This window comes from Chlorocebus sabaeus, chromosome 6 (genome assembly GCF_047675955.1).
Source record: "Chlorocebus sabaeus isolate Y175 chromosome 6, mChlSab1.0.hap1, whole genome shotgun sequence".
Lineage (NCBI taxonomy): Eukaryota > Metazoa > Chordata > Mammalia > Primates > Cercopithecidae > Chlorocebus > Chlorocebus sabaeus.
In genome coordinates this window covers 53,893,092-53,918,970 of record NC_132909.1, presented here as the reverse complement: position 1 = coordinate 53,918,970, position 25,879 = coordinate 53,893,092, and the positions used below count along the sequence as shown (strand labels likewise).

General features: G+C 52.7%; 1 protein-coding gene across 1 annotated transcript in view; it reads right to left on the bottom strand.

Moving 5' to 3' along the window:
- Window positions 1-25,879, bottom strand: part of MYO1F (myosin IF) — a 58,338-nt gene that overhangs the window by 17,121 nt on the left and 15,338 nt on the right. Inside the window, exons 2-17 of the mRNA XM_037992497.2 lie at window positions 19,482-19,619; window positions 18,508-18,597; window positions 18,307-18,401; window positions 17,150-17,237; window positions 16,938-17,027; window positions 15,840-15,971; window positions 15,546-15,680; window positions 14,371-14,503; window positions 13,973-14,169; window positions 12,035-12,115; window positions 11,834-11,920; window positions 9,146-9,232; window positions 7,776-7,943; window positions 6,166-6,251; window positions 3,352-3,433; window positions 58-164 (exon numbers count right to left, since the gene is read on the bottom strand). Coding sequence (XP_037848425.1) covers window positions 58-164; window positions 3,352-3,433; window positions 6,166-6,251; window positions 7,776-7,943; window positions 9,146-9,232; window positions 11,834-11,920; window positions 12,035-12,115; window positions 13,973-14,169; window positions 14,371-14,503; window positions 15,546-15,680; window positions 15,840-15,971; window positions 16,938-17,027; window positions 17,150-17,237; window positions 18,307-18,401; window positions 18,508-18,597; window positions 19,482-19,619 — 1,796 coding nt within the window. The remainder of the gene's footprint in view (window positions 1-57; window positions 165-3,351; window positions 3,434-6,165; window positions 6,252-7,775; window positions 7,944-9,145; window positions 9,233-11,833; window positions 11,921-12,034; window positions 12,116-13,972; window positions 14,170-14,370; window positions 14,504-15,545; window positions 15,681-15,839; window positions 15,972-16,937; window positions 17,028-17,149; window positions 17,238-18,306; window positions 18,402-18,507; window positions 18,598-19,481; window positions 19,620-25,879) is intronic.

The following is a 25,879-nucleotide window of genomic DNA, read 5'->3' as shown; positions in this document are numbered from 1 at the left end:
TAGGGGTAACCACAGGGCCTGGAGCGGATGAATCTTGGATGGGTTGGGGGGTGTCACCTGTTCTCCTCCCAGTCTCGGGGCCTCTTGGTCTCGTTGGGTTTGATGCAGCGGATGTAGTGGGGCGTGCACCTCATCAGCGTGGCCACCAGGTCATTGGCTTGTTTCTGAGGCAGAAGCGAAGGCAGGGGTGGGTGGGGAGCACAGAGATGGGACCCTCTGACCCCTCTCTTTTCTCCACCCTGGATATAGTCCCAAGAGACAGAGACTGGAGGTGGGTGAGGGCTGGTAATAGAGAAGCCACAGGGGCCAGATGTCCCTGGTCTGTGTGCACCTCCACTAGTGCACACCGCATTAGTGGGACTGATATGGGGTGTCTGCCTGACCCTCGAATCCAAGACGATGAGCTCTCACATCTACCGCACTCACCACTTAGCTTGGCATATAGTAAGTGCTCAGTAAATGTTTGCTGACTGAGTAACAGAGCCCTTAAGAGCATTTCTTTTTGTCCTTTGGGGAGATAGGTACGTTGGGTGTGTATTTTTTTTTTTTGAGTTGGAGTTTTCCTCTGTCACCCACGCTGCAGTGCAATCAAGCCATCTTAGCTCACTGCAACCTCCACCACCTGGATCCAAGAGATTCTTCTGCCTCAGCCTGCCAAGGAGCTGGGATTACAGGCATGTGCCACCACACCGGGGTAGTTTTTAGTAGAGATGGGGTTTTGCCATGTTGGTCAGGCTGGTCATGAACTCCTGACCTCAGGTAATCCATCCGCCTCGGGCTTCCAAAGTGTTGGGATTACAGGCATGAGCCACCATGCCGGACTGGGTGATTTTTTTTGAGACAGAGTGTTGCTCTGTCACTCATGCTGGAGTATAGAGGTGCTGTCATAGTTCACTGAAGCCTCAGCCTCCTGTGCTTAAGTGATCCACTGCCTTAGCCTCTGGAGTAGCTGGGATTACAGGTCTGAGCCCCTGTGTCTGGCTGAGACAGGTACTTTGGAGTTAGGGAACTGTGTGTATACCTGAGAGGTTTGCCTTGAGTTTTGCATTTTGTTTTATTTTTATTTTTATTTGGAGACAAAGTCTCGCTCTGTTGCCCAGGCTGGAGTGCAGTAGCGTGATCTCGGCTTACTGCAACCTCCATCTCCCAGGTTCAGGTGATTCTCCCACCTCAGCCTTCTGAGTAGATGGGACTACAGATACGTGCCACCACACCCAGCTCCTTTTTTTTTTGTATTTTTAGTAGAGACGGGGTTTCACCATGTTGGCCAGGCTGGTCTTCAACTCCTGACATCAGGTGATCCACCTGCCTCAGCCTCCCAAAGTCCTGGGATTACAGGCTTGAACCACTGTGCCTGGCCTTTGTTTTATTTTATTTTATTTTCTTATTTTATTTATTTGAGACAGAGTCTCGCTCTGTCACCCAGGCTACAGTGCAGTGACATGATCTCACTCACTGCAACCTACTAGGTTCAAGCAGTTCTCCTGCTTCAGTCTCCTGAGTAGCTGGGATTACAGGCACATGCCGGCTAATTTTTGTATTTTTAGTAGAGATGGGGTTTCACCATGTTGCCCAGGCTGGTCTTGAACTGCTGACTTCAAGTGATCTGTCTGACTCAGCCTCTGAAAGTGCTGGGATTACAGGCGTGAGCCACCACTCACGGTCTGATTTTTTTTTTTTTTTTTTTTTTTTAAGAGACAGGGTCTCAGCCAGGCACTGTAGCTCATGCCTGTAATCCCAGCACTTTGGGAGGTGAAGGCGGGCGAATCACGAGGTCAGGAGATCGAGACCATCCTGGCTAACATGGTGAAACCCCGTCTCTACTAAAAATACAAAAAAAATTAGCCGGGCGTGGTGGCGGGTGCTTGTAGTCCAAGCTACTCAGGAGGCTGAGACAGGAGAATGGCGTGAACCCGGGAGGCGGAGCTTGCAGTGAGCCAAGATCGCACCACTGTGCTGCAGCCTGGGCAACAGAGCGAGACTCCATCTCAAAAAAAAAACAAAAAAAAGAGACAGGGTCTCACTCTGTTCCCAGGCTGGAGTGCAGGGGTGCAATCATGGCTCACTGCAGCCTTGACCTCCTGGGCTCAAATGATCCTCCTGCCTCAGCCTGCCGAGTAGCTGGGACCACAGGTGTGCCCTACCATGCTTGGCTAATTTTTAATTTATTTTTTGTAGAGACGGGGTCTTGTTTTGTTGCCCAGACTAGACTTGTTACATTCATAGTGACAGAATGGTGGGTGCCAGGGACTTGGAAAGCAGATAGGGAGTGTTTCATGGGGACACAGTTTCAGTTTGGGAAGATGAGAAAGTTCTAGAGATGGGTAGTGGTGATGGTTGCACGACCATCTGCATGCACTTAATACCACTAACTGTGACCTTAAAACTGGTTAAAATATTAGATAGGCTGGACACAGTGGCTCACGCCTGTAATCCCAGCACTTTGGGAGGCCAAGGTGGGCAGATCACTTGAGGTCAGGAGACCAGCCTGGCCCACATAGTGAAACCCTGTCTCTACTGAAAATACAAAATTAGGCTGGGCACAGTGGCTCACGCCTGTAATCCCAGTACTTTGGGAGGCCGAGGCAGGTGGATCACCTGAGGTCGGGAGTTCAAGAACAGCCTGGCCAACATGGTGAAACCCTGTCTCTGCTAAAAATACAAAAGTAGCCGGGCATGGTGGTGCATGTCTGTAATCCCAGCTACACGGGAGGCTGAGGCAGGAGAATCACTTGAACCTGGGAGGCAGAGGTTGTGGTGAGCTGAGATCATGCCATTGCACTCCAGCCTAGGCAACAAGAGTGAAACTCCATCTCAAAAAAAAAAAAAACAACAAAAAATCAAATTAGCTGGGTGTGATGGCACATGCCTGTAATCCCAGCTACTTGGGAGGCCGAGGCAGAAGAATCGCTTGAACCCAGGAGGCAGAGGTTGCAGGGGGCCCAGATCGTGCCACTGCACTCCAGCCTGGGCAACAGAGCAAGACTCTGTCTCAAAAAAATAAAAAATAAAAAATTTATTGGATATTATTAAGATGGTAAATTTTATGTCATGTATGTTTTACCACAAATTAAAAAAATGGTAAATGACTAAAGACCAACCAAAAATGTGTTAGGATAATGGTCCACTTCTGCATTGAAGGAGTTGATGGAGACCTCCAAGAAGCTGGTTCAAGCCCCCTAAACCCAGACCTGGAGGAAGACCCTGCTGAACAGATGACGTCATAGAGGCAGAAGCCCCAGGACTGGTGGAGAGACAGACATTGGAATGAGAGAAACAGGGTCTGGACCCCAGGCAGGGTGGAACTCAGTCCTCCCCCAGCCCGCTCCCCGTTATACACCCCAGGCCCACCTTGATCTTGGAGCCGGCAGTGCTGGGGCGCCCCTTCTTGTCTCCATCCAGCTTCTCGGGGAAGAGCATCCGGAGGAAGGCCCTGGGTAGGAGAGAGGAGAGGAGGAGTTGGAGGTATGGCTGGACCTTGGGGTGCCCTCCTCCAGAGGTGGGGCAGCCTCAATGCTACAATGCAAAATATGGTTCTCTCAATGTAGAGGGGAGTTGTGATGGGTGAGATATGGAAGGTGGTGGTTGTTTTTTTTTTTTTGAGATGGAGTCTCTCTCTGTCGCCCAGGCTGGAGTGCAGTGGCTCGATCTCGGCTCACTGCAAGCTCCGCCTCCCGAGTTCACGCCATTCTGCCTCAGCTTCCCGAGTAGCTGGGACTACAGGCGCCCGCCACCTCGCCCGGCTAATTTTTTGTATTTTTAGTAGAGACGGGGTTTCACCGTGTTAGCCAGGATGGTCTTGATCTCCTGTGATCCACCTGCCTCGGCCTCCCAAAGTGCTGGGATTATAAGTGTGAGCCACCGTGCCTGGCAGTTGTTTTTTTAATTTGTTTTTTGAGACAGGGCTTCGCCTTGTCCTCCAGGTTGGGGGGCATTGGTGTCATCATAGTCACTGCAGCCTGGAACTCCTGGGCTCAAGCCAATGTGTGAATGTATTGAATGCCACTGAATTGTACGTTTTATTTTATTTTATTTTATTTTATTTTATATTTTATTTATTTATTTCCTTTATTTTTCTTTGCCACAAAAAGGGAACAACATGGATAAATTGTACATTTTAAAATGGTTAATAAGTCTGGATGCGGTGGCTGACGCCTGTAATCCCAGCACTTTGGGAGGCTGAGGCAGGTGTATCACCTGAAGTCAGGAGTTCGAGACCAGCCTAACCAACACGGTGAAACTCCATCTCTACTAAAAATACAAAAATTAGCCGGGCGTGATGGTGGGACGCCTATAATCCCAGCTACTCGGGAGGCTGAGGCAGGAGAATCGCTTGAACCCAGGAGGCGGAGGTTGCAGTAAGCCGAGATAGTGCTACTGTACTCCAGCCTGGGCAATAGGGCAAGAGACACTGTCTCAAAAAAAAAAAAAAAAAAAAAAAATTGGACTGTGGTGATGGTTGCACAATTCTGGGAATTTGCTAAATGTCATTGATTTAGACACTGCTTAATGTGGGTGGATTAATCGTAAGTCCGCTCCCGGGAAATGTGGGTGCATTCTGGTTTAAAGGTCAGGTTAGATTCAAATAGTTCTAAATCTGTTTGTTCAGATTCTGATAATTCAGAATCAGATGCAGATTCTGATTCTCCAGGTCTGGGGTGGAGTTTGAGATTCTGCCTTTTTTTCTCCCTCAGAGATAAGGTCTGTTGCCAAGGCTGGAGTGCAGTGGCACAGTCACGGCTCACTGCAGCCTCCACCTCCTAGACTCAAGTGATCCTTCCATCTCAGCCTCCTGAGTAGCTGGGACTATAGGCATGTGCCACCACACCCAGCTAATTAATTTATTATTATTATTATTTTTTACTGGCAGAGTACACAAGTAAAAAAACGATTTTTTTTTTTTAGAGACAGGGGTCTTGCTACATTGCCCAGGCTGGTCTTGAACTTGGGACCTCAAGTGATCCTTCTGCCTAAGGAAATTCCACATTGGAAACAAGGCCCAAGGATGCCCAGGTTGCTGGTCTGGGAACCACATGTCAAAACTTTAAGGATCCCTGTTATATTACTTTACGCCTGATACTACATTCTTCGTGGGTTTTTTGTTTTCGTTTTGTTTTTTGAGATGCAGCTGTCGCCCAGGCTGGAGTGCAGTGGCGCAATCTCGGCTCACTGCAAGCTCCGCCTCCCGGGTTCACGCCATTCTCCTGCCTCAGCCCCCCGAGGAGCTGGGACTACAGGCGCCTGCCACCTCGCCCGGCTAATTTTTTGTATTTTTAGTAGAGACGGGGTTTCACCGCGTTAACCAGGATGGTCTCAATCTCCTGACCTTGTGATCCACCCGCCTCGGCCTCCCAAAGTGCTGGGATTACAGGCGTGAGCCACTGCGCCCGGCCTTTTTTTGTTTTGTTTTTGAGACGGAGTCTGGCTCTGTCACCCAGGCTGGAGTGCAGTGGCCGGATCTCTGCTCACCGCAAGCTCCTCCTCCCGGGTTCACGCCATTCTCCTGCCTCAGCCTCCCGAGTAGCTGGGACTACAGGCGCCCGCCACCTCGCCCGGCTAGTTTTTTGTACTTTTTAGTAGAGACGGGGTTTCACCGTGTTAACCAGGATGGTCTCAATCTCCTGACCTTGTGATCCGCCCGTCTCGGCCTCCCAAAGTGCTGGGATTACAGACGTGAGCCACTGCGCCCGGCCTTTTTTTTGTTTTGAGACCGAATCTCCTTCTGTTACCCAGGCTGGAGTGCAATGACGCGATCTTGGCTCACTATAACCTCTGCCTCCTGGGTTCAAGCGATTTTCATGCCTCTGCCTTCTGAGTAGCTGGAATTACAGGTGCGCACCACCACACCTAGGTAATTTTTATAATTTTAGTAGAGACAAGGGTTCGCCATGTTACCCCGGCTGGTCTCAAACTCTTGGCCTGACGTGATTTGACCACCTCGGCCTCCCAGAGTGCTGGGATTATAGGCGTGAGCCACCGCGCCCAGCCTCTGGAATTACTTTTTACATCAGAACTAGTCCATAGAAACAGCATCCTGGCCGCACAGCCACTCCCCTTGAGTTTGTGGCGAGATGGCAGCTCTTGGGAAGACGGGGTGGTGCCTGGTCCTCCCTCCATCCCCTTGGGGGGTTGTAGCCGGAGGTCCCCATGCCTGTGGCCACTCACTGCTCACTGGTCTGCATCAGCTCTATGAGGTCAGAGAAGAGAACGTCTCGGTTCCTCTCGCAGAAGCCGCTGACGTCGTAGGAGACCTGGAGGGGACAGGACAGCGCTGAGGTCAGTGAGGGACTGAGAGACCTGGCTGGGAGGGTGGGCGCAGAGTGCTTACAGCCCAGGCGGTCAGGGGTTTCCTGGGGCCTGCTGTGGGATGAGGGGATCGGGGGGTGTCTACAGCGCTGGTTGGGGGTATCTACAGTTCAGAATAGGGGATGGGGGTGGGCTCCCTGGAGGGCTGATATTCAAGTTGAGGTTAGAGGATCGTAGCCGTATCCCAGGTCAGAGGTAAGGGGAGGTGGGGGTTACAACCTAGATGAGCCGGGAGAGAGCTGCAGTTTGCATCAGAGGCCACGTGGCGGTGAAAGTTATAGCTCAGATTGGTGGGTGAGGGGTTGCAGCCTGGGTGGGGGGTCCCTGGGAGTCAGAGGTTAGATTGGGTATCTGTGACCTGCTCCGTCAGGGGCCAGTGTCGGGGCCTGTGTCAGGATGATAACAGCCCTACCTCAGGGATCTCTGGCGGGGGGACTTCAGCCAGGATTGGGGGCTGGAGCTGCTACCAAAGGTTGGTTGGGGCTCTCTGTGGTTCCCAGCAGGGCTTTTGCAACCAGGCTGGCGTGCTGTGGCACAATCTTGGTTCACTGCAACCTCAGCCTCCTGGGTTCAAGTGATTCCCCTGCCTCAGCCTCCCAAGTAGCTGGGATTACAGGCACGCGCCACCACGCCCGGCTGATTTTTGTATTTTTAGTAGAGATGGGGTTTCACCATATTGGCCAGGCTGGTCTTGAACTCCTGACCTCAGGTGATTCACCCATCTTGGCCTCCCAAAGTGCTGGGATTACGGGTGTGAGCTGCCGCTCCCAGCCTCTCCAGCCCATATTAGGGGCGATCCTAGGAACTTCTGCTCTCATGTTGTGAGATCCTCAGATCACTGCCCGAGAGTCTACAGTCCTGTCCGCTGCGGAGCGGGGCTGCAGGCATGGCTGGAGGCCAGTGGATTTCTGTAGCCTGGGATAGGGGTCTGTAGGAGGGCGTCAGCACATTTTGAAGGCTGGTGGCTCACAGAAGGGACCTGGGGGCTTTGGGGATTTCCTTTCCAAATTGAGATCAGAAAGTGGGGGGCTGTGTCCTAGTCAGGGGGTTATGACTTACATTGGGGCTTATCTGTGAGCACAGGCGGTCTGGTACCCAAGCTGGTGTTAATCGGGGGGGATTTCTGTTCCCTCTGTTAGGGAGTTGATGTGTAAGGGAAGCTGTGGCCTGGATCAGAGGCCAGTGGGTTTCTGCAGCCCTGGCCCAGGGAACACGGTGGTAGTGGTGGTGCTGCTGGTGGGGTGCAGGCAAGTTTGGGGCTTAGAGAGTTCCTGGGGGGTCAGCTGGAAGAGTATGTAGTTCTGGTTAGTAGGGGGTGGATTGAGGCAGGGGGACGGTGGAATTCTACAGCTCTGGATGAGGGTCCTAGCAGGCTCGCTCCAGTCTCCGTGCTGGAGGGTGGGGGCTACAGCCTGGAGCCCTGGGGTTCTTCGAGGAGGCACAGGGTGGGGTAGGGGCCAGGGGCGCACCTTGCCGGCGTAGTGGTGGATGACGAAGCCGGCGCTCCAGCTGTTGAAATGCTCGTGGGTGCCCACGGCCGCCTGCAACTTCTGCAGCAGTGTCTGGTCTGCTCCCCCGCCCGTGGCGTGCATGGTGGCACACACATCGTCCAAGACGCTCATGATGCCTGGGGGGCTCTGCGGGGCGAGGGGGAGCCACCAGCGGTTCAGTTTGGTCTGCCTTGCCTCCCCATGGCTCATCAGTGTGGAGATTAGGGGAGGGCGGGGATGGAGGAGTAGAGGGAGCTAGAGCTTTGGAGGCGGGGAGGGCACCAGGGGCTTCCAAATACAAGCACAAAAGGCATTGCAAGGGTCTGGAATGGAAGGGATGGGGGGCAGGGGTGTGTGGGGCTGCCGTGGAAGCTCGCTGGGGTGCAGAAGTGGCTGGGGTCCCCTCAAGAGATTCAGGTCCCAGATTAGAATCCCTTGGTAGGGGAACCTGCCTTATTTATTTGTTTGTTTATTTATTTATTTACATATTTATTTATTTAGAGACAGAGTCTTGCTCTGTTGCCCAGGCTGGAGTGCAGTGGTATGATCTCAGCTCACTGCAGCCTCCATCTCCCAGGTTCGTGATTCTCCTGCTTCAGCCTCCAGAGTAGCTGGGATTACAGGTGTGCTTCCACCATGCCAGGCTAACTTTTGTATTTTTTAGTAGACATGGCGTTTCACCATTTTGGCCAGGCTGGTTTCGATCTCCTGGCCTCAGGTGATCCACCTGCCTTGGCCTCCCAAAGTGCTGGGATTACAGGCATGAGCCACTGTGCCCAGTCTAAATACTTTTTAAATTTAATTTTTTTGAGACAGGGTCTTGTTCTGTTCCTCAGACTGGAGTGTGGTGACGCAATCATAGCTCACTGCACCCTCGACTTCCTGGGCTCAAGTGATCCACCTCAGCCTCCCGGGTAGCTGGGATTACCCGCCAGCATGCCTGGATAATTTTTTGTATTTTTAGTAGAGACAGGTTTTCACCATGTTGGTCAGGCTAGTCTCCAACTCCCGACCTCAGGTGATCTGCCCGCCTCGGCCTCCCAAAGTGCTGGGATTACAGGTGTGAGCCACTGTGCCCGGCATGGAATCTGCAAATTTGACTCTGACTCTGAGCTGGGGTTTCCGGGGGAGTGTTTATTGAATGATTAAGCGACAGGTGGACAAGTAGGCGGAATGAATGGATGAGGGGCGGAAGGGACATTTTGGTTGTGTCCTGTCTGCTGGAAGGCCTGAGTGTAGGGTGGAGAAGGGCCTGAGGATGCTATAATGTCCTTGTCCCTCCCCCCATCTTCCAGACTCAGCTTAGGGGCCCAGTGAGACGCCCCCGCGAAAGTTGACCCAGCCCTCACCAGCTTGTTTTCGATGAGGTCACAGACGACCTTGTTGTTGAAGTACTGGATTGGAGTCCAGCGGATGCCTTCCTGTACGTACTCCTCCTGGGGGTGGAAAAGGGGGTGGGCAGTGAGAAATATGTGGCCACCCTTCCCCCCATGTCCTCTCCTCTTCTCCATCTTATCACTTAGGACTGTCTCTGGTAACAAAGCCCATCACTCCTGTGTGAGCAAGGCTGGAAGTGCCAGGGAATTATATTTGGTTCTGGGAGTCCTTGACCAATAATCAACAGGAGTGGGTAGATAAGTACCCCAGCTCCCTCGCTTCTCTGTGTGCTCCATGACGCCTCCTCGAGTCCCAGTGCAGTTGCACACTGGTTGTCCACAGCATAACTTGCTCATTAATGCCCTATTTGGACTCTTTTTTTTTTGAGGTGGAGTTTCGCTCTTGTCGCCCAGGCTGGAGTGCAATGGCACAATCTTGCCTCATCGCAACCTCTGCCTCTGCCTGAAGGGATTCTCCTGCCTCAGCCTTCTGAGAAGCTGGGATTACCGGCTTGTGCAGCCATGCCTGGCTAATTTTGTATTTTTAGTAGAGATGGGGTTTTTCCATGTTGGTCAGGCTAGTCTCCCACCTCGGCCTCCCAAAGTGCTGGGATTACAGGCATACAGGCATGAGCCACTGCACGCAGCTTGCTTTTTTTTTTTTTTTGAGACCAGGTTTTGCTCTGTTACCCAGGCTAGAGCTCAGTGATGCGATCCTAGCTCACTGCAACTTTGACCTCCAGGGCTCAAGTGATCCTCTCATCTTAGCCTTCTGAGTAGCTGGGATCTCGGGAGCACACCACCACACCTGGCTAATTTTTATGTTTTTTTGTAGAGATGGGGTCTCACTATGTTGTCCAGGCTGGCTTTGAACCCCCATGCCCAAGTGATCCTCTTACCTCAGCCTCCTAGATAGCTGGGACTATAGGTGTGAGTGATTGTGTCTGGCTCGGTCTGTCTCTCTTTTTTTTCTTTTCTTTTTTTTATTTTTATTTTTATTTTTATTTATTTATTTATTTATTTATTTATTTATTTATTTATTTATTTTGAGACAGGGTCTCATTCTGTTGCCTAGGCTGGAGTGCAGTGGCACAGTCTCAGCTCACTGCAACCTCTGCCTCCTGGGTTCAAGTGATTTTCCTGCCTCAGCCTCCTGAGTAGCTGGGATTACAGGTCCCCGCCACCACACCCGGCTAAGTCTTACATTTTTAGCAGAGACGAGGTTTCACCATGTTGGCCAGGCTGGTCTCAAACTCCTGACCTCAGGTGATCCACCCGCCCCAGCCTCCCAAAGTGCTGGGATTACAGGCGTGAGCCACTGTGCCCAGCCTCTCTCTCTCTTTTTAAAAAATCCCTGTCTCAGAGCTGGGCATGTTAACTCATGCCTGTAGTCCCAGCACTTTGGCAGGCCAAGGCAGGAGGATTGCTTGAGGCCAGGAGATCAAGACCAATCTGGGCAACAAAGTGAAACATTGACTCTACAAAGAAGTTTTAAAATATTAGCCAGGCATGATGGTGTGTGCCTGTGGACCCAGCTACTTGAGAGGCTGAAATGGGAGGATTGTTTGAGCCCAGGAGGTGTAGACTGCAGTGACCTGTGATCACACTACTGCACTCCAGCCTGGACAACAGAGCGAGATCTGTCTCAAAAGAAAAAAAAAAAAAAAAAGGCTGGGCATGGTGGCTGATACCTGTAATCCCAGCACTTTGGGAGGCTGAGGTGGGTGGATCATGAGGTCAGGAGTTTGAGACCAGCCTGGCCAATATGGTGAAACCCTGTCTCTACTAAAAATACAAAAATTATCTGGGCATGGTGGCGGGTGCCTGTAGTCCCAGCTGCTTGGGAGGCTGAGGCAGGAGAATCACTTGCACCTTGGAGGCAGAGGTTGCAGTGAGCCGAGATCATGCCACTGCACTCCAGCCTGGGCGACAGAACAAGACTCTGTCTCAAAAAAAAAAAAAAAATCCCTGGCTGGGCGCGGTGGCTCACGCCTGTAATCCCAGCACTTTGGGAGGCCGAGGCGGGCGGATCACAAGGTCAGGAGATCGAGACCATGGTGAAACCTCGTCTCTACTAAAAATATAAAAAAAAATTAGCCGGGCACAGTGGTGGGCGCCTGTAGTCCCAGCTACTCAGGAGGCTGAGGCAGGAGAATGGCGTGAACCCGGGAGGCGGAGCTTGCAGTGAGCCGAGATCGCGCCACTGCACTCCAGACTCCGTCTCAAAAAAAAAAAAAAAAAAAAAATCCCTGATTCACTTCCTCTGTCTCCTCTTGGAGCTTCCTGGGATTGCCTCCCAGAAAAACCATTTGTCCCTGAATCCTTGCCTCAGGCTCTGCTTCTGGGGGAGGGGCTAAATGCAGACAGCAGGGACTATTGTCTTATTGTTCATGGCTGTGTCTCCAAGCACCCTAAACAGTGCCTGGCACACAACAGGTGCTCAATAAATAATTGCTGAATGAATGAACTAAGAGGCACGGTCCTTCCCAAAGCTTTAGAGGCAGAAGGAAGTATCACTATGGAGCCTGGGCAGGTTGGCACAGAGAGGTGGGAACGTGGTGGGGAGGGCTGAGGTGTCCCCTAGTTGCTAAGGGATCCTCATGGTCCTTCCACCCCACCCCCACCCCAGGATCCTCCATCCCTGGCCGCTTGGCTGCCCACCTGCTCGGCCTTCAGGGTGAGTTCAATAAAGATTTGCTGCAGCTTCTCATTGACGAAGTTGATGCAAAACTGCTCGAAACCATTTTTCTGCAGAAGGAGGAAAAGGGTCCATCCCTCAATGTCCTGGTGCTAGAAGTTCTTATGGCCACCCCAGGCTGCCCCAGGGAGGACAGGATGTGGGCTGGAGGCAGGGGGCCATACCTGGAAGATCTCGAAGCCGTAAATGTCCAGCACACCGATGCTGTACTCTTCCTGGGGTTTTTGCATAGCACGGTTGATGGCCTGCGGTGTGAGTGGAGACAGGAGGTCAGTGGGCATCGGTCAGATCTGAAGCCCCCGCCCACCACTCCTTAGACACACGCCTAGCCAACTTCATGGGTGATGTCCCCTCATGCCAGTTTCCCTCCAGCCCTCTTTAGCTCTGCCCTTCCTGGCTCTGTGTATAGTCTCCCCACTCCCCAGTCAGTCACTCAGAGGAGAAACCCAAGTGTCAGTGCATCAGGGTCTGTGGCTCCGGAGCTGACTCTGCCCTGAACCTCTCTGCACCTCTATGTTCTTATCTTTAAAATGGGTTGATAATAGCAACTACTTTATGGGGCTTTTTCTTTTCTTTTTTTTTTTGAGGTGGAGTCTCACTCTGTTGCCCAGGCTGGAAAGCCAGTGGCACAATCTTGGCTCACTGCAACCTCTGCCTCCAGGATTCAAGAGATTCTTCTGCCTCAGCCTCCCAAGTAGCTGGGATTACAGGCATGCGTCACCACACCTGGCTAATTCTCATATTTTTAGCAGAGACGGGGTTTTGCCATGTTGGCCAGGGCTGATCTCAAACTCCTGACCTTGGGTGATCTGCCCACGTTGACCTCCCAAAGTGCTGGGATTACAGGCATGAACCACTGTGCCCAGCCATACATTTTATACTTTATTTATTTTTATTTTTTATTTTGAGATAATGTCTCAGTCTGTTTCCCAGACTGGAGTGCAGTGGCTTGATCATGGCTCACTACAGCCTCAACTTCCTGGGGTCAGGGATTCTTCCACCTCAGCCTCCTGAATAGCCGGCATTATAGGCACCAGCCACCGTGCCCGGCTAATTTTTGTATTTTTGTAGAGAAACGGTTTCTCCCTGTTGCCCAGGCTGACTCCATACATTAAAAAAGTTTTTATTTTATTTTATTTTATTTATTTATTTATTTTGAGACAGAGTCTCGCTCTGTTGCCCAGGCTGGAGTGCAATGGCATGATCTCAGCTCACTGCAACTTCCACCTCCCAGGTTCAAGTGATTCTCCTGCCTCAGCCTCCCAAGTAGCTGGGATTAAAGGCATGTGCCACAACTCCTGGGTAATTTTTAGTAGAGACGGGGTTTCACCATGTTGGCCAGGCTGGTCTTGAACTCCAGACCTCAAGTGATCCACCTGCCTCAGCCTCCCAAAGTGCTGGGATTATAGGCATGAGCCACTACATCTGGCCAAAAGTGGTTTTTCTTAGAGCCAGAGTCTTGCTCTGTCACCCAGCCTGGAGTGCAACAGTACAATCATAGCTCACTGCAGCCCTGACCTCCTGGGTTCAAATGATCCCCCAACCTCAGCCTCCTGAGTAGCTGGAACCACAAATGCACACCACCACACCCAACCTAATTGGAAATTTCTGTAGAGATGGGGTCTTGCTATGTTGCCCAGGCTAGTCTTTTTCTCTCTCTTTTTTTTTTTTTTTAGAGTTTTGCTCTTGTTGCCTAGGCTGGAGTGCAATGGCACGGTCTCGGCTCACGGCAACCTCCACCTCCCGGGTTCAAGCAATTCTCCTGCCTCAGCCTCCGGAGTAGCTGGGATTACAGGCATGCGCCACCACACCTGGCTAATTTTGTATTTTTAGTAGAGACGGGATTTCTCCATGTTGGTCAGGCTGGTCTCAAACTCCCGACCTCAGGAGATCCGCCCACCTCAGCCTCCCAAAGTGCTGGGATTACAGGCGTGCGCCACCGCGCCCAGCCACCCAGGCTAGTCTCGAACTTCCGGCCTCAAACGATGCTCCCACCTCGGCCACCCAAAGCATTGGGATCGTAGGCGTGAGCCACTGCACTCGGCCTCCATGTTTGTGACCCCAGAGCACCCACTCTGCCTTCCAGCCCCAGCCCCACTCGCCTCCACAAGGAAGTCGAAGAGGCGGGCATAGAGCCCCTTGGCCAGGGCGTCGCGGGTGTAGGCTGCCTGCTCCACGTTGAGGGTCACATCGATGGACTCGCTGCGCCCGCCCCAGCGGCTGTCCATCTTGCGGCTGGTCAGCTTCTCCTGCAGTCGCCCACTGTCAATGCCCAGCAGGTAGGCGGGAAAGGCCAGGACTACCGGGGCAAAGGTCAGGGCAAAAACGGGACAGTTGGTTGGGCTCTTGTGCCTCATGCACGGGCCTCCTATTATCCCCATCTTGCCAGTGACACCGACATTGTCCTCGTGGGCTCTCAGCTTCCTGGGGGCGGAGCTGGGAGGACGCAGTTCACACACCCACAGGCCTCCATCCCGCCCTCCCTGACACCCACACTCACGGTCCACACTCTCCACTCGGGCATAATTCCCGTCTTCACAGAAACTGATGTTCCCTAGGTGCAAGATCCCCGCCACCAGCTGCAGGACCAGCTGCTGGATGCTGGGCGGGATCCCAATGACCTGCATGGCGCTCTGTGGGTGCAACGGGAGCAGAAACTGTGCCGCGAATCCCGGCCTCCAACCTGCCTCCGGGGCAGGCTTGAGGGGCCACAGCACGGACTCAGGGAGTGAGCACCCTTGGGTCCCCGTCCTACCCCTTTCAATCACTTGCTGCGTGACCTTGGGCAAGTGCCTACACCTCTCTGGTCTTTGTTTTTTATTATATTTTTTATTTTTGAGACAGAGTCTCCCTCTGTTGCCCAGGCTGGAGTGCAGTGGCGTGATCTTGGGTCACTGCAACCTCCTCATCCCGGATTCAAGCAATTTTCCTGCCTCAGCCTCCCGAGTACCTGGGATTACAGGTGTGAGCACCATGTCTGGCCTAGGCTTTGGTTTCCTATTTTATTTTTTAAAGAGTCTCACTCTTTCACCCAGGTGGGAGTGCAGTGGCGCTATCTTGGCTCACTGCAACCTCCACCTCCTGGGTTTAAGCGATTCTTCTGCCTCAGCCGCCTGAGTAGCTGGGATTACAGGTACATGCCATCACACCTGGCTAATTTTTGTATTCTTAGTAGAGATGGGGTTTCACTATGTTGGCCAGGCTGGTCTCGAACTCCTGACCTCAGGTAATCCACCTGCCTTGGCCTCCCAAAGTGCTGGGATTACAGGCATGAGCCACCGCACCTGGTCTTTTTTTGGTTTTTGAGATGGAGTCTCACTCTGTTGCTCAGGCTGGAGTGCAGTGTTGTGATGTCGGCTCACTGCAACTTCTGCCTCCTGGTTTCAAGCAATTCTCCTGCCTCTGCCTCCCCAGTAGCTGGGATTACAGTCACGCACCATCATGCGCGGCTAATTTTTGTATTTTAAGTAGAGACGGGGTTTAACCACATTGGCCAGGCCGGTCTCAAACTCCTGACTTTAAGTAATCTGCCTGCCTCGGCCTCCCAAAGTGCTAGGATTACAGGTGTGAGCCACCGTGCCTGGGCTGGACTTCGTTTTCCTAATTTGTAACTCAGCGGAGTTTCTGGGACTGAGGTCTGCCTGGCTGGGGACTGGAGTGGAGGCCAGTGCTCACCAGAGTCTCACCAAAGTCGCTTCTGTCGTCGGTGCCGTCCACCTGGTAGGTGTCTGATTGGTTGAGGTAGTAATAGTAGTCTGGTGTCATGAGGCCCAGGTTCTGCCTTTGCTCCTGGGAGGCCCCTTCCAGCAGCTGGAGGGTGTGCAATGTTCATGCATCTGGTGCTTGCCTGGCTCAGCCCCTGTGATCCCCCCATCTGCCCTGCCATGCCCTCCCAGGCGTGTACTTTCCCATTGTCCACCCTGCTGGGCTCCAGGTGGGGCTCACTCTCCCCCAGCCTCTTCCCTGCACCTGGTAGTAGATGTGGAAGTTCCTCTCATTTTCATTCTGCATGACCACGCGGGACTTCTCCAGCAAGAAGTTGGAGATCTTGCCCCCATCCGGCTCCCCACCTCGGCTGAACTGGATCTCAAAGTACTTGCCCTGAATTCGAGAGAACCATGTCAGCACCCCAGCATCCTGGGGTGCAGGTCGGGGAAGAATTAGGGATGGGTCTTATGAGCCTTGCCTCTCTTCCCGTCTTCCTTTTTTTTTGGGGGACAGAGTCTCACTCTGTTGCCCAGGCTGGGGTGCAGTGGCGCTATCTCGGCTCCCTGCAACATCCACTTCCTGGGTTCAAGTGATTCTCCTGCCTCAGCCTCCTGAGTAGCTGGGACTACAGGTGCCCGCCACCACGCCCAGCTAATTTTTGTAGTTTTGGTAGAGACGGGGTTTCATCATGTTGGCCAGGCTGGTCTTGAACTCCAGACCTCAAGTGATCCACCTGTCCCAGCCTCCCAAAGTACGGGGATTTCAGGCGTGAGCCCCCGCGTACCCAGTCCAAGGGTATGGAATTTAGTAAACCATGTGCATGTGCAGGTGTAATACTAAAGTCTATGAGATGGATATTAACATCGTCCCCATTTTATGGATGAGCAAACAAAGGAAACTCAGGAAGTTACATCGATTTTTTTCCCCCAGGCTACACAGCTCACAATGACAGAATCAGACCCTGAATTCAGATCTGTTTACCTATCCTGTCTTCCACTGGGCCCAGCACAGCACCCACACAAAGAACGAGTCCCAGAACTATTGTCAAAAGAAGGAATAAATGAGGGACTAAATTGGACCTGAAATGTGAATGGGAACAATGTAGTATGGCTGCAGCCAGGGAGCATTTAAGAATGTTACACAGGGGTGTCATGGCCTCCACAGTTCTGCCAATGGGGGACTCCCTTTTGAAATGGGCCATGAGCAGGAAGTGAGTCTCCCATTCAGGAGCAGGTATTTCCTGCTGGGTTTCCAATGGGCTCTTGTCCTGGCAATGCAGATGTGTGTATGTGTGGTTGTGTGTGTAGAAAGGTCAGCACGGATGGAGCAGCTTCTCCAAGCAGAGCTGCAGAGACTCACAAAGCGGCTGGAATTATTGTTGCGCACAGTCTTGGCGTTGCCGAAAGCCTCGAGCAGCGGGTTGGACTGCAGGATGATATCTTTGACATGCTGGGGGCAGAGGCAGGTCGGGTGGGAAGAAGTCAGACTGCGGCAGGAGTGCAGATGAGTGGGGCTGCACTACCATGCAGGTGAGGGCGACCCAGCTTATCCTTCTGTTTTTCTCGTCTCACCTGGACCTTCTCGCCTCCGCCAGACACCTTGGAGATGTAGCCCATGATGTATTTAGCTGCCACTGTCTTCCCAGCTCCACTCTCTCCACTGGGGATGAATGGAGGCATAAATGATCAGTGGATGGGGTTGGGGGGAAGAGCCCTTTTTAGTGCCTGACTATTTATTCATTAAGCACCTACTGTGTGCCTGCCAGTATTCCGGGTACTGGGGATGCCATAATGAACAAGACAGATAAAATCTCTGCTTTCAGCTGGGCATGGTGGCTCATATAATCCTATAATCCCAGCACTTTGGGGGCCTGAGGAGGGAGAATCACTTGAGGTCAAAAGTTTGAGACCAGCCTGGCCAACATGGTGAAACCCAGTCTCTGTTAAAATACAAAAATTAGCCGGACATGGTGGTAGGCGCCTGTAATCCCAGCCAGCCACTCAGGAGGCTGAGGCAGGAGAATTGCTTGAACCTGGGAGGCGGACGTTGCAGTGAGCTGAGGTTGCACCACTGCACTCCGGCCTGGGTGACAGACTGAGACTCTGACACACACACACACACACACACACACACTCTCTCTCTCTCTCTCTCTCTCTCTCTCTCTCTCTCTCTCTCTCTCTCTCTCTCTGCTCTCATAGAGCTGGTATAGATGGATTGACTGAGATGGGGTCTCATTCTGTTGCCCAGGCTGGAGTGCAGTGGTGTGATCATAGCCCCCTGTTCCTGCCTGGAACTCCTGGGCTCAAGCAATCCTCCCTCCTCAGCCTCCTGAGTAGCTGGGGACTACAGGCATGCACCACAGTGCCTGGCTAATTATTTTATTTTTATAGAGACAGGGTGTTGCCATGTTGCCCAGGCTGGTCTTGAACTCCTGGCCTCAAGAGATCCTCTTGCCTTGGCCTCCCAAAGTGCCAGGATTACAAGCATGAGCCACCACACCTGGCCTGAGGTGACGTTTAGAGGGGACAGACAGACAATAGCAGAATGAATCAATAAAATACATTGTGAGTCAGATGGTGACAAAGAAAATAAAACAGGGTGAGGGCAGAGAGGGACAGCAGGGCTGTGTTCAGATTGGGAGTTTCAGGCAAACCTCCCTGGGGGCGGTGATGATGTTTCAGTGGGGGCCTGGGCAGCAGGGTCTGTGGCGCCCCAGCCCCGTCCATACCTAATGATGACACACTGGTTCTCACAGTCGATAAGCATGTTCCGGTACATGTTGTCCGTGAGGGCGTAGATGTGCGGGGGATTCTCATACTGGGCCTGGTGGGGGAGGTCAGGTCTCAGCCCAGGGCTGGGGGCTAGAGGTCTCGGGGCTGTGCCTCCCACCCAGCGCCAACCTCTGCCTCCCACCCAGCCCCAGCTTCACCGCGCCCTGGTAGAGGTCGATCTCACGGTCGGTGAAGTAGGGCATCTGCTTGAAGGGGTTTACGGAGATGAGCACAGAGCCGATGTAGGTCTGAGGGATGGTTAAGGGTCGTGCAGTGTACTGGTAGGTTTTGTCCTCCCTGTCCCCTCATCCTGTCCCCACCCAGGGCTTCCCAGAACTGCATTGCTTGGAGGTGGAAGAGATGGAGATATTGGATGCACCTCGAGTCTCTTGGAAAAAACAGGGCTGGCCGGGTGAGGTGGCTCATGCCTGTAATCCCAGCACTTAGGGAGGCCGAGGCAGGCAGATCACTTGAGGTCAGGAGTTCAAGACGAACTTGGCCAACATGGTGAAACCTTGTCTCCACTAAAAATACAAAAAATTAGCCGAGCATGGTGATGTGTGCCTGTGATCCTGGCTACTTGGGAGGCTGAGAGAGGAGAATCACTTGAACCTGGGAGGCAGAGGTTGCAGTGAGCTGAGATTGTGCCATTGCATGCTAGCCTGGGCAACAAGAGCCACTCAGTCTCAAAAACAAAACACAAAACACACAAAAAAATTAGCCAGGCATAGTGGCTCATGCCTGTAATCCCAGCTACTTGGGAGGCTGAGGCAGGAGAATCGTTTGAATCAGGGAGGCAGAGGTTGCAGTGAGCTGAGATTGTGCCACTGCACTCCAGCCTGGGCGACAGAGCAAGGCTCCATCTCAAAAAAAAAAAAGAAAAAAAACAGGGTTGGATGTGGAATGGGGGAAATGGAACACGCTGGGGCTGAGCTTCTCCAGGACAGAGGGAGCAGTGGCAGCCACAGCTGCCCCCAACCAGAGCTGTGCTGTCACTCTGTCTGTCCCCCGTCTCACCGCCTGGTGCTCTCCCGGCCCATCCGTCCCTCTGCTCCATCACCCTCCTCTCTATCCATGGCCCATTCATTCATTCCTTCCCTGCCTGCCCGCCTCCATCCTCGGCCCAGGGTACGAAGATGTAGTCGTCCATGAAACGCTTCCGGAGGTTGGCGGCAATGGCGTCTTCGGTGATCTGGGGAAGGAGCACCATGTCGTCCACGCCGCTCTGCTTCACGTTGTGGCTCTGCCAGTGGAAGCGCTCCTTGCTGCCCTAGGGGGTGAGAAGGGGTTCGGGGTGAGCCCTTGCACAGGGATGCGGCACCTGGCTCACCGATGCCATCAACTTCCGGGTTCTGTCCCACCTCCCCAGCTCCACCTCCCCAGCTCCACCTCCATTCGTCCTTCCCCATCTCCAGGACAGGCTGGCAGGAACCAAGCCAGGCCCCCTGCCCCAGACAGAAGTTGCACCGCCTCAGATCCAGCCGTCAGCCCTCTTTATTTTTTTTTTATTTTTAATTTTAATTAATTTATTTTGAGACAGAGTCTTACTCTGTCGTTCAGGCTGGAGTGCAGGGGCGCAATCTCGGCTCACTGCAATCTCCACCTCTCGGGTTCAAGCGATTCTCCTGCCTCAGCCTCCTGAGTAGCTGGGATTACAGGTGCCCACCACCACACCCAGTTAATTTTTAATATTTTTGATAGAGACAGGGTTTCACTATGTTGGCCAGGCTGGTCTGGAACTCCTGACCTCAAGTGATCCACCCACCTCAGGCTCCCAAAGTGCTGGGATTACAGGCGTGAGCCACCGCACCCGGCCTCTTTCTTTCTCTCTCTCTCTCTCTCTCTCTTTTTTTTAAATTAATTTTTTTTCGCCAGGTGCAATGGCTCATGCCTATAATCCCAGCACTTTGGGAGGTTGAGGCAGGAGGATCACTTGAGGCCAGGAGTTCGAGACCAGCCTGGGCAACATAGCAAGGCCCTGTCTCTATTAAAAGAAAAGGCCGGACGTGGTGGCTCACGTCTGTAATCTCAGCACTTTGGGAGGCCGAGCCGGGTGAATCCAAGGTCAGGAGTTTGAGACCACCCTGGCTAACACGGTGAAACCCCATCTCTACTAAAAATACAAAATTAGCCAGGTGTGGTGGTGCATGCCTGTAATACCAGCTACCCGGGAGGCTGAGGCAGGAGAATCGCTTGAACCTGGGAGACGGAGGTTGTAGTGAGCCGAGATCACGCCATTGCACTCTAGCCTGGGCAACAAGAGCTAAACTCTGTCTCAAAAAAAAAAAAAGGGCAATCTGAAAAGGCTATATACTGTCTGATTCCAACTATAGGATATTCTGGAAAAGGCAAAACTATGAGGACAGTAAAAGATCAGTGGGGCCAGACGCAATGGCTCAACCTGTAATCCCAGTACTTTGGGAGGCCGAGATGGGAGGACTGCTTGAGGCCAGGAGTTCAAGACTAGCCTGGGCAACATAGCGAGACCCCATCTCTACAAAAAATAGAAAAATTAGACAAGAGTGGTGACATGTGTCTGTGATCCTGGCTACTCTGGAGGCTGAGGTGGGAGGATCACGTGAGCCCAGGATGCAGAGGTTGCAGTGAGCTGATATTTTGCCACTACACTCCAGCCTGGATGACTCTGTCTCAAAAAAAAACAAAAACAAAAACAAAACAAAAAACCAAACAAACAACAAAAATGTTTTGAGACAGGGTCTCACTCTGTCGCCCAGGCTGGAGTGCAGTGGTTCGATCATAGCTCTGTGCAGCCTCTACCTCCTGGGCTCAAGCAATTCTCCCATCGCACCACAGGCTCCCGGGTAGCTGGGACTACAGATGTGCACCACCATGCCTGGATAATTTTTGTATTTTTTGTAGAGATGGGGTCTTGCTATGTTGCCCCGGCTGGTCTTGAACTCCGGGACTCAATGGATTATCTGTCTCAGTCTCCCAAAGTGGTGGGATTATAGGCGTGAGCTACCACACCCAGCCCCTCAGCCCTCTCCTTTGGTCTCTTTGCCCATTCGTCACCCCACCTAGTGCCCCTCACTTCCCATGAAGGATGCCAGGCTTGGCGGGCAGGGCACAGGAGCAGGGCAGACTGCAGGAGCAGAGCAGGGACACCCGGGCAACTTGGTGGGAAGTGGGCACATCATGGTTCTCACTTCCTGCCAGCCTCCCAGCCTCTCCCTTTCACATCCCCCATCCCCTCCCCAGGCCCGGGCCAGTCCCTGACTTCTCTGTGGCATTTGACCCACTGCTGCTATGTGGCCTCCTTCCTTCTCCCCCTCCCACCTCTCCTCTTCTCTTGTGGTCACACATCCCAGCTGGTCCCTTTGAGCTCCTCCAGGCCACCATGTCCTGTGACCTCTGCCCTCTGTGCCTGTGTGTGACTTTGTTCCTCAGCTCCACCCTCTACTCCCAGCCCTGCCTCCCTGCTGCCCCTGCCACGGCCTTCTCCTCTGTGTCCCTTCACCTTGCCCCTCAGTAGTGCCAGCACCTTCCCAGATTCCCACTTTCTCATTTCACTTCCTCTCTGTTTTTCTTTTTCTTTTTTCTTTTTTTTGAGTCAGTCTTGTTCTGTCACCCAGGCTGGAGTGCAGTGGCGGGATCATAGCTCACTGTAGCCCTGACCTCCTGGGCTCAAGAGATCCTCTCACCTCAGCCTCCTGAGTAGCTGGGACCACAGGTGTGTGTCACCATGCCCAACTAATATTTAAATTTTGTTGTATTGATGGGATCTTGCTATGTTGCTCAGGCTGGTCTTTAACTTCTGGCCTCAAGTGATCCTCCCACCTCAGTCTCCTAAAGTGCTGGAATTTCAGGCATGAGCCACCTCGCCTGACCCAGACGACACTTTCTTTAGGCCCCGTGGAGGAGACTGAGGCACGTGCTCTCCAAAAAACTCCTCTTCCAGGAAGCCTGCCCTGGTTGCTCTCCTTTTAGCCCGACTGAATTTATCTGGTGCCTTAAACATCGTGGCTTTCTCAGGCTCACTCTATCTCTATTCAGTACATCTCTGCAAAGGAGTAGTCTGACAGATAGGAGTGATGGCAACTTGGAACTATCCCATTTGGTGAACTCATGGTCAGATAAGACGTCTCTTCTCCTAAAAGCCCTCCATCCCCAGGCCAGGAACTGCTGGAGGCAGAGACTGGGGCTGAGTCTTTTCTCTGTCAAATGAACAAGGGACAAAGGTAAAGAAAGAAACCCAGATTGAGAGCAAACCCCCCCAGGGCAAACGAAGCTGGGAATGAAGTATTTTTGTTTTATTGAGATGGGGTCTTACTATGTTGCTGGATGGAGTGCGGTGGTGAGATAATGGCTCACTGCTACCTCTGCCTCTGGGGCTCAAGCAATCCTCCCACCTCAGTCTCCTGAGTAGCTGGGACTACAGGCACACACCACTAAGCCCAGCTAATTTTTTGTAGTTTTGGTAAAGACGGGGTTTCACCATGTGGCTCAGGCTGGTCTTGAACTCCTGAGCTCAAGCGACCTTCCTACCTGCTGGGATTACAGGCGTGAGCCACCGTTCCCAGTCAGGGATTGAAGTCTTTTTGTTTGTTTGTTTTTTGAGAAGGAGTCTCGCTCTGTCGTCCAGGCTGGAGTGCAGTGGCGCAATCTTGGCTCACTGCAAGCTCCGCCTCCCAGGTTCATGCCATTCTCCTGCCTCAGCCTCCCAAGTATCTGGGACTACAGGCGCCCGCCACCGCGCCTGGCTAATTTTTAGTATTTTTAGTACAGATGGGGTTTCACCGTGTTGGCCAGGGTAGTCTCGATCTCCTGACCTCGTGATCCGCCCGCCTCGGCCTCCCAAAGTGCTGGGATTACAAGCGTGAGCCACACGCCCGGCCAGGATTGAAGTCTTTAAGGTGGACTGTGTTTGCCAGTGGATTCCAGGGATACAGGCAGGGCTCAAGCAGAAGTGTCCACATGGGCCACTGTAAGGCAGAAGTGGAGCCAGTCTCTCCTGGGGGTACTGGGGAGCCACGGAATGTTCTTGAGCGGGGTCGGGGAGGTGGAGGTGCATGGTCAGATTCTGGACACACTGACAGCTAGAGGTGGGGGTTGTTGAGGGACGCCATGGGCATTAAATAAGCCCAGCCTTTGGCATGGGGGTAGATCTGGGTTCTGATCCTGCCTGGGCAAACAGCTGCTGCTGTGAGTCTCCATTGTCTCATCTGTAAACAGGGAGAGGCAGCTCCACTTCCCAGGGTTGATGAGAGGATGAACTGCTTTGGGGGAACAAGGTGGGATGGGAGGCTGGTGCCCCTCTCCAAGCCTGAGTGGTTATGAGGATAGACCCAGGCTGAAGGGCGTTTGAAAGAATTAACACGGCCGGGCGTGGTGGTTCACACCTGTAATCCCAGCGCTTTGGGAGGCCGAGGCGGGCAGATCATCTAAGGTCGGGAGTTTGAGACCAGCCTGACCAACATGGTGAAACCCTGTCTCTACTAAAAATACAAAAATTAGCCTGGCGTGGTGGTGCACGTCTGTAATCCCAGCAACTCAGGAGGCTGAAGCAGAACAAATCGCTAGAACCCGGGAGGCAGAGGTTGCGGTGAGCCCAGATCGTGCCTGAAACTCCATCTGAAAGAAAGAAAGAGAGAAAAAGAAAGAGAGTGAGAAAGAAAGAAAGAGAGAGGAAGGAGAGGGAGGGAGGGAGGGAGGAAGGAAGGAAGGGAGAGGGGAGGGGAGGAGAGGAGAGGAGAGGAGAGGAAAGGAAGAAGGAAGGAAGGAAGGAAAGAAAGAAAGAGAATGAACACTCACAGAGCACCTATGCTGGTTTGGGGGATGTAGATCATTGATATTGCCAGCCATCATCACATCATCTCAGTGTGGGGCAGGCTCGGAGGGAAACGGAGGCTGGAGAAGTATAGCAGCTTCCCTAAGGACACTGGACTAAAGATGCAGGTATTGTTTCCAAGGGTGTGGGATTTGAACCTGGGTCTATTCAACAGCAAAGGACAGGTTCTTGGCCGGGCGCGGTGGCTCACGCCTGGAATCCCAGCACTTTGGGAGGCTGAGGCAGGTGGATCACCTGAGGTCAGGAGTTCGAGGCCAGCCTGGCCAACATAATAAAAATACAAAAAATTAGCCAAGTGTGGTGGTGCGTGCCTGTAATCCCAGCTCCTCAGGAGGCTGAGGCAGGAGGACTCGCTTGATCCCTCGAGGCAGAGGTTGCAGTGAACTGAGATTGCACCACTGCACTCCAACCTGGGCAAACAGAGCGAGACTTGGTCTCAAAACAAAAAACAAAAAACAAAACAAAAAAACACGCACAGGAGGCTGGGCTGGTGCTGAGAAGGAATTTTTTGTTTTGTTTTGGTTTGATTTTTGAGAGAGGGTCTCACTTTGTCTCCCAAGCTGGAGTGCAGTGGCAAAGTCATGGCTCACTGCAGCCTTGACCTGGGCTCAAGTGATCCTCCTGTCTCAGCCTCCGGCGTAGCTGAGACTACAGGCACATGCCACCGTGTCTGGCTAATTTTTTTTTTTTTTTGAGACGGAGTCTTGCTCTGTCGCCCAGGCTGGAGCACAGTGGTGCGGTTTCGGCTCACTGCAAGCTCCCGGGTTCACACCATTCTCCTGCCTCAGCCTCCTGAGGAGCTGGGACTACAGGCGCCCGCCACCACAGCAGCCAATTTTTTGTATTTTTAGTAGAGACAGGGTTTCACCGTATTAGCCAGGAGGGTCTTGATCTCCTTACCTCGTGATCCACCCACCTCGGCCTCCCAAAGTGCTGGGATTACAGGCGTGAGCCACCGCGCCCAGCCACGCCTGGCTAAGTTTTAAATATTTCATAGAGACAGGGTCTTGCTCTGTTGCTCAGGCTGATGTCTAACTCCTGGGCTCAAGTGATCCTCCCACCTTGGCCTTCCAATATGCTGGGATTACAGGTGTGAGCCACTGTGCCTGGCCTGAAAAGGGTTTTGATAAATAGCTGGGAGAAAGGGTGCACCAGGCGGGGTTAACTGTCTGGGGAAAGGTAAGGAGGTGTGGCTGCAGCAGAGACAGAGAATGGAATGCAGGGGTAGTCAGGGCTTCAACCCCTCACACTGCTCCTGGCCTGAGTAGTCAGCATGAATTCCCTCCCTCCCTCCCTCCCTTCTTTCCTCTCTCCCTCCCTCCCTCACTTCCTCCCTCCCTCCCTCCCTTACTCCCTCCCTCCCTCCCTTCCTTTCTTTCTCACCCTCCCTCCCTCCCTCCCTTCCTTTCTCACCCTCTCTCCCTCCCTTCCTTTCTCACTCCCTCCCTTCCTTCCTTTCTCCCTTTCTCCCTCCATCTCTCTCTTCCTTTCTCCATCTCTCCCTCCATCTTTCTTTCTTTCTCTTTCTTTCCCTCCCTCCTTTCTTTCCCTCCCTTCCTCTTTCTTTTTCTCTTTTCTTTCTCTTTCTTTCTCTTTCTCTCCTTCCCTCCTTCCTTTTCCTTCCTTCCTTCCTTCCTTCCTTCCTTCCTTCCTCCCTCCCTGCCTTCCTTCCTCTCTCTCTCCCTCCATCTTTTTTTCTTTCTTTCTTTTCTTTTCTTTCT